This window comes from Amblyomma americanum, chromosome 4 (genome assembly GCF_052857255.1).
Source record: "Amblyomma americanum isolate KBUSLIRL-KWMA chromosome 4, ASM5285725v1, whole genome shotgun sequence".
Classification (NCBI taxonomy): domain Eukaryota; kingdom Metazoa; phylum Arthropoda; class Arachnida; order Ixodida; family Ixodidae; genus Amblyomma; species Amblyomma americanum.
The window spans coordinates 66,028,597-66,036,371 of NC_135500.1; the positions used below are offsets into that span (position 1 = coordinate 66,028,597).

At 48.0% G+C, this 7,775-nt stretch overlaps 1 protein-coding gene across 1 annotated transcript in view; it reads right to left on the reverse strand.

Moving 5' to 3' along the window:
- LOC144128013 (high-affinity choline transporter 1-like) overlaps positions 1-7,362 on the reverse strand; it is a 37,819-nt gene extending 30,457 nt beyond the window's left edge. Inside the window, exons 1-3 of the mRNA XM_077661060.1 lie at positions 6,312-7,362; positions 4,724-4,831; positions 3,223-3,378 (exon numbers count right to left, since the gene is read on the reverse strand). Of these exons, the coding sequence (XP_077517186.1) occupies positions 3,223-3,378; positions 4,724-4,831; positions 6,312-6,720 (673 nt within the window). The 5' untranslated portion in view covers positions 6,721-7,362. The remainder of the gene's footprint in view (positions 1-3,222; positions 3,379-4,723; positions 4,832-6,311) is intronic.
- Between the last annotated feature and the right edge of the window lie 413 nt (positions 7,363-7,775).

Below are 7,775 nucleotides of genomic sequence, written 5' to 3' on the forward strand. Positions count from 1 at the left end.
TTCTCCCACTATCCTTTCTTCCTGTCCCCTCACCTCTTTCATTTCATTTCTTCATACTGCCTGCTGTCCTTTATTTCCGCTGCCCCAGCTCAGGTGCTTCAGTATCGATGGCAGATGCCGGGGCTAGCAAAAATCTTTTCCTTCCTTTTTACTATTATTTTTAATAAAACCACTACAACAACAAGCTGCTACACGGCAAATCCAAAGGAGCTAGAACGCGGCCTCCGTGAATGCCAAAAGTCACCGCTGTGTGTGAAGCGGCGCTAGTAACATTATGAAATTAAAGCAGACGGTAGCACTTCAGCTAAGAGGATAATAGTTCTTTTGTTTATGTTGTAAAAAGTAGCTATCACGATAATAAACCAGCGTTCTGACGGTGAGAAACAGATATTTTGAAACAAAAGTTTTTTTTTTTTATCGTTCCCGGTCCGACCACGATATGCGCACTTTTCTGTTCGGCTCCTCGTTGTGTGTGAGAAGCGTGCTTTGTTGCTTATGTCCTTGTGCATATTTTTAAAAAAAATTAGGTTGTGCCTGGTTAGCTTGCTGCCGCAATCATGAGCGACAAATCGCAAGACGTTACAACGAAGTGTGCAATTGCCATGAAGAGCAAACGAAGAAAAAACAGCAAAGCGAGAAGCGCAAGCACGTGTGTGTCGATGCGGCTGCTGAAAAGCGTTCAAGTCCTTTCTTAGCAGTGTAGATGTCTTAAGTCATAGCCTCCTCTACGGGAAGTGCACTGTAACGCAAAATTAACCATTAAATAAGTAAAATTAGATATTTTTCACGTTTTAAAAACTAAAAATTGCGTCAATTTTTTATTCTTTGAGCTCTCTAGCTGGCGCTGCCGCCTGGGCTGCTCCTTTAAGCAACTTTAAGGCCGCTGATGGCCGCCTTTGCGGCTACGGACCTTTTTCGCAAAGGTCTCGGCGCTTTGCCGTATAGATGCGTGTCACGCGCCTTTGTAGCAAAGGACCTTAATTCATAAGGCCTCACAAGTGCCCGTGTGACAGGGGTATAAGTTTCTCGCGTGGTCCGACATGCGGCCGCGTGCTCTGCATTTTATTGCTAATACAGTCTTTCAAACTAAACAGATAAACATGAAAACACAAAATATAAAAACATGAAAACGTGAAAAGCTAAACATGAAAACTAAACATGAAAACGCTGTCCGAAGCTGTCAATCACGGCCCGCTTCCCCCTTCGACTGTACACCGTCGGCCGCGTGTTGCGAGGAACTGCAGACAAAGGGAAGGACATCTTCCCCTCTTCTCGTGCGTGGGGAATATTCCAGCGGCTGCTTCCCCGGGAGGCATCTTTTCTCGCAGGGGTCTTCGTGGGTCAACGATCTGTCGAAATTGCCGCTTCCGCGTGGTCATCGCGGTTGTTGAACCTTCGCTTTAACCGCTGCCGGTCAATGAATCTTCGCTTTAATTGCCGGTGTGGATCCCGTTCATAACAGCATACTCGATTAAAAAAAAAAAACACCCGGTTGATAGAGCGCTTTTGGGGGTAGTCCGGCTTCACATCAAGCATTCATCGTAGCGTTTTAACTGGTAGCTTCGAAATGACGTAGCATACTTTGTAACACTCTTGAAAACACTCACCAACTGTTAGCGTATGGCCGAGCCCATGGGATACTCAGTGAAACGAGCAACAATTAGGAAAATTTTGCCTGCATCTCTTTCATTGGGTCGGGATCCCGCCCTGTGCCCCTATATACAACGTGTTTTACGTAAGACGACACAATTTTGTAGCGATAGCTACATTACGGTAGCTTTTCGAGCCTTCAGCATGGCTGCACCGCCACGCTGTCATGTGGTTGGTCACGTGGTGCGGAGCAGCTGCCGGCGGTGCGGCGCCATGGCTGATCGCGTGGTTCGTCACGTGGGCGGTCACGTGACCAAGTTCCACACAGCCAGCTGTAGATATCGCGTCACTCCAGGTTTAACCAGAGCTAAACCACCGCCAATTTTTAAAAAATACTTTTTGAGATAGAAGAGCGCTTTTTCACAGCATAGCATCTTCAACGGTATGGCACATCTGAATGCAGCTAAGACGTGCTAATTAGCAGGCTTGTTAACTAATATTGAAGTTCAATTTTTGCCTATTACTCTTAGGCTCCTTAATTACTTTGAAGCAAGGAGCCCGCCCCAAGTAATATCCATATCAGCTTTTAGAATCTCGAAAAAGCCGTTACCTTCGGCGCTCCGGACAAACAAACTTTGACCACACCGCGCCAAAATACATGCGCTTTCAAGATGGGTGCAGGCAAGGGTGCACATAAGTCGTCGAAATACCCAAAATTTGTTGGGCCACAGCGCAGAGGGTAACCACGTTTTTGAAATTCTGAAAACTGCAATCAATAGTACTTTAGGTGGCCTACGCAATTCTCAATGATTATAAGCCTAACGTAATAGTTGGAAAGATAACTATTCAATAATAGCTAGGCATCCTGCTAGCTATCATTAGAAGTAGTCTGATGTACTACACCACTGACAATGCTGCGCAGAAAAAAGCGCTCTTCTGACTCATAACGCCTATTTTTTAAAACTGTAAAGTCTGAGGTGGAGCACCCTGTGCATATATAAGGACATGACTCCCACGCGCACATATCGCGGCGTTTTAAAAATATATCGGCTTTGAAATGATGTTTCATACTCTCACCTTCAGTTCTAGAATATACTCAGCATTTGTTCACGAAGGGCTACCTCATAGGTTCCCTGCAAAATCGTAAAACTACAGTAAAAACTTTTCTTTAGATGTATTCCTTTGGGGCGCATATTTTTTTACCTGCAGTAGGCCCAGTCGGTGACCGCAGCTGTGCACAGAATCTTCCGTAAGACACAGATCGTTTTTCGTTTGTAGTTTATATAAAAAATAACCTTTTCTGCCAATTGTAGATTCTCGTCTATTTCGTCAATAAGAAGATAGCGAATATTCGATTTATTCCATGTAAGTTGTAGTGCCCACGGGTCTTGTTTGACTAAATTTTTTACAGACAGTAGCGGCTCTCTCGCTTCTCACCTTAGGGCTTGCGTGCGCTTTTCTTTTATTGCACTCTTCATACATTTTAAGTGCGGCACTAAGTTCTACCTATAAAGACATTTATGAACTCTTTCTCCTTAAGAATGGAGCTCGCTGTGCATCTTGCACTGCACCGCGATCCCGACATGCAGTGCCAGAAAGCAAGCATGCGTTCAGTGGGAGTGGTGCGCGTACCCAGGGCGGCCAGGATGGCGGCCGACCAGAAGACCTCTCCGCACAGCGCCGGCAGGAAGAGCAGGCAGCCCATGCGGGCGCCGAAGTGCTGCTGGAAGGGGTCCAGCATCGTCTTGTAGCCCGCCTTGCGCATCTTCACCGCGAACAGGTAGCCGCCTGCATTGGGCGGGTGGGTGCACAGGGTTACCACTATCATCTTCAGTGGCTGACTAGTAACGCCCCCGACGACACAGTCGACTGGATGTCATGTGGATGTACTCCTCCATGTAGGCAGTTATTAAATGCAGCGCTGTCACCGGGTCATATTATTGCAGACGGAGAAACCTTGTACGATCGCAAAGTGCCGAAGCAGTGTTTACTTTCTTGTATATGCAGTCTGAATTGAGCTCAAAGCTAGCACTATCGACAGTTACATTGGTGCGCGACCGTTAACTTCCTGATTAGCACTGATAGCGCTAACAACACGTGGAAAGGCACAGTCAAGGAATAACTGAGCAGTGATAGTCGGGCCAAAGTTGTCGTTCTGGGCCACATTTCCAGAGCCGTTTAGTTGCTGTATTTCTTCGGTACTTTGTCAACAAACATTCACAGTGATTCTTTGCAGGCTTCCCTCAGACGACAGAAGCTGTCGATTAGCCTTCTCAACGCTGCATGCGCCGCCTGCAGCCTGAAACTTATATACACTTAAGAGCGATATAACACCATCCGATTCGTTACTCTGTCTGCTAAGGCGCATCAACAATCGTTTCCAATAAATTGTGCTGCTCATTTTGTCCTCTGGTTTCGTGACCTCATTGCCTCACAGAATGACCGCCATCGAAGGTTCGTAAAAATCAACTCTCTGGGGTGTGCAGCAAGGAGAGTGCATGCGCGAGATCGGACACCTTTCACTCTGCCCCCTTGTAATGCAATGTAGCAGCAGACGCAGCAGCAAATAATCTCTCCTCTGTTGCTGAATTAACTATGAGTCTGGTGGCACAGCGTTAGGTTATTGGCCGAATAACTTACAAGTTTGCGCGACTGTCGTGTTTGCAATTCCTGCAGGTTCATCTCTCCCCGTCACTTCTCTTTTGCTTAGATCAGAAATTATGACAGAACTCACTCAAGGAACTGCATGGATATCACGGCCCTGATGTATTCGAAAATAGAGTTCAGTGCAGCTGAGCGATAGAACAGCTATGGCTCCCTCCATCGGAATTAAAATGAAGCTTCAAACGCGCATTAGACGAAGCTCATTTGAAGCGGAAGAAATGCGGTCACAGAGGTCGAGTGCCACGGCGACCGTTCCGTTCCCTTACTTAGTCCCGACGTGACAAAACAATGCGTGCCTTTGCACTCCACACGTCACGTCAAAAAATAAAGCAAAACCATTTTCTCGGCTAGTTGATATGTCGTTGCCTTTCAAAAAAATCGCCTCTTTTGGGGAAGAAACTGAGGTGGTAGATTGCGCCTGAAAAGTAAACATTTTCCAAAGACATCAACGCCTCACCCGTACTCTCACCTATGAGCAAGCTGAGCGCGTAGCCGAAGGGTGCCTGGCACCATGCCAGTCCGCTCAGGTATACCACCTCAGCGGTGCCGTTGATGTAGCCGCCTCCCACCCAGGTGGCTGAAACAGATGGAAGGATGAATCACTCAGACAGTCTGTGTCAGCGCTGGAGTAGGTCGCGGGGAACCCTCGTAACAGCTCAACAGATTATTGCACCTTTCGTGCGCTCGGACTTTCACAAGCTGCAAGCGCATTTCTGAGGGGATTACATCAATTTTTGCTCCCCGCCACTTCACTGCTCCAGCGCAGGCGGGACAGAGACTGTTACGCGGCATGATTTGAGTGACGCGATTTGATAGACGTCGCTGTAAACCCTCCGCAGGCGCGCGATTTTCAAATGGCGCGATAAAAACTCCCAACTTTGGTTTGTTTATGGTTTATGAGTGTTTAACATACCAAAGCGACTCAGGCAATGAAGGACGCCGCAGTTAAGGGCTCCGGCATTTTCGACCACCTGGAGTTCTATAACGTGCACTGATATCGCACAGTACACGGGTCTCTAGAATTTCCCCTCCATCGAAATTCGACAACCGCTGCCGGGATCGAATCCGCATATTTCGGGCCAGCAGCCGAGCGCCATAACCACTGAGCCACCGCGGCGGCCTGCTCCATGTTTGTTGAGTCACGGCGGAGAGGTTAACCGCGTTTTAGAAATTCTAAAAACTGATTTGGATAGTACATAACGTGGGTTACACGCATTGCAGTAAGTAAGCAGCCCAACAATGGTAGTTAAAAAGTTCATTATTCAAAATTGTTCAAAAACAATGTTAGAGCTGTATTCTGATGCATTGCAACGCTGGAAATGCTATGCAAAAAAAGCGTTCTTTCAACTCAAAAGCCTATTTTGGGAAACTGCAGAAAGCCTAAAAGGAAACCATACAAGTGCGGCCAATGGAGGACGCTGCACGTTGGAACTTTTCTCAAGCGTTCCGTAGAGAAAATAGGAAGGTTCATTGAGCCGAACACACACCAGCGGCATTTGCTAGCCTGGATATTTAGCATAACTATTAATTTTCGCTAGGTTACAAGTGACAAGAGTTTCAATAGAAAGGATGCATTCTGTTCAAGGGTGAGAGGAAAATTTTCTTGCACATTTGTAATTGAAGTGCCCCATTGCTTTAGACAGGAAACATCTAGATGAGGCCAGATAACTAATTCATGACTATGCCGCAGTGCATGAACAAAGCGATAACGCTAGCATGCGGTAAAGCCGCGACGCTTAGCGTAAAGAACTTTCCGTTTTCGTTTCTTCCTTTTCTTAAATTCCGAGCACATGTAACACATCCTTGCCGAATCCTCATCTGGAGCCTAGGTAGGCTATCCGAAAACTCTGCCTTGCTATGAGTCGCTGTAAATGCAACAAAACTGTTTCCAAGACCAGCTCAGCGTGCGCAGAACGTGTCGCTCGTTCTCCGCAAAAGCCAGCTATAGAGAAGGAAAGGTCCCCTCCCCTGCGCCGGGGCGCTTTCCTTATCGCCCGTGACTTCGTAGCCTGAAAGGCTATAGCATGGCAAGGGCCCAAGCAATCGAGAAAACTCACCGGTCATGGTGAACACGCCGACGAACAGGCCGATGTTCCTCCCGGCTAGCATTATGTTGGACTGCTCGCCTATGCTGAGGGACCCGGTGCCGCGGCGGGGCGCGTTGGTCTTTCGGCCAGCCCAGATGCCCACCACCAGGATGATTATGTAGAAGAATATGATGGACAGCAGGCCCGGTATGTTGATGGCCATCGCTGCGCCTTGGACAGGTACGCACTCTCGAGACGGGCAATAAAGAAAAAAAAATCTCTCGAAACGGGCAGGCACTGGTGCAGGGGCAGCGGAGGACGTGAGCTGCACAGTAGACAGCAGACGAATATGGCGGACGGCCCACTCGGTCGCTCGCGGGGCACCCGCAGCCCGTGCGACTTCTTCCTCTTTTCTCGGGCGCAGGCAATCGGCCGACATAAATCAGAAGTTGGCATGAACGCCGAGGGGATAAGGCATCTTGTGAACTTCCTACGGAGGCTTCACATTGTCTTGTCGTTTTCGGGCTTGTCTAGTGCCGCGTTTCAGCATTTTTTTTCCTGAAGTACGAACACTCCTCCTTGGTAGAAATGAAGAATGTGTGTTTCTATCCGGCGGCAATGCTATGACCCGCCATCTAGCCCAACAGTAAGCGCTGAAAGCGCGAAGTTCCCCTATCGCCATTTCCCAGCCACTTATGCTCCGCCGCCATATATACACAAGAAGTCGTGGTTCTTTAGTGAACGCTTTATTGTGCATAAATATTGGTCTCACTTGAGCGACATGTTTTTAAGCAAGCTGCCACATGGTGCAAAGATTAAATCCAATCGGTATACTTTGCAATCGCTTAGACAGCTGGTTTCACTGACTTCACACAATCGAATATGTCAATAATTGGGCTACATTGTTAGTTTTAAATTAGGTAGAAGAAGACAAACTGTGTAGAAACAAAAACTGGGGAGACAGGCTTTGAATAATTCTTTGTATGGCCAATATTCTTCACGGCTACGTGCCGTTCACCAAGGGTACAACAACATCAAAACCTGGCCGCAGTGGGAATCATTCCCTGGCTTCACTTCTTCCAACTTCTTCATTTAGGCCAGAGCCGCAAAATGGCGCACATGGCAGCTCTGCGATGTCGCTATCACGTGGTTTAGATGCCGGAAAAAGTTTCGCTGCTCGGTTACTGCCACAAAAGGGACTTTTAGCATAACGGAGTAATATACCGGTTCACCGGACGCCGCCTGCGCACGCGCAGTGATAGGGGCGCTGCCAGGCGGGCCCACTGCGCGTGCGCAGTCGGCGTCCGGTAACCCGGTATACGTCTACGCTTGCACGTCTCTGCTATGTTAAAGGTATGTAACATTAGCACACATGAGGGCACAGTGCAACCTAAGCGGCAGCGCCTGCAGCGTAACAAAGCCAACGGTCACTCTTGAGCCAGCTGCTCTTGAGGGCGCACACAATGCGACCATATTGAGCTACTTCGCCAAGAC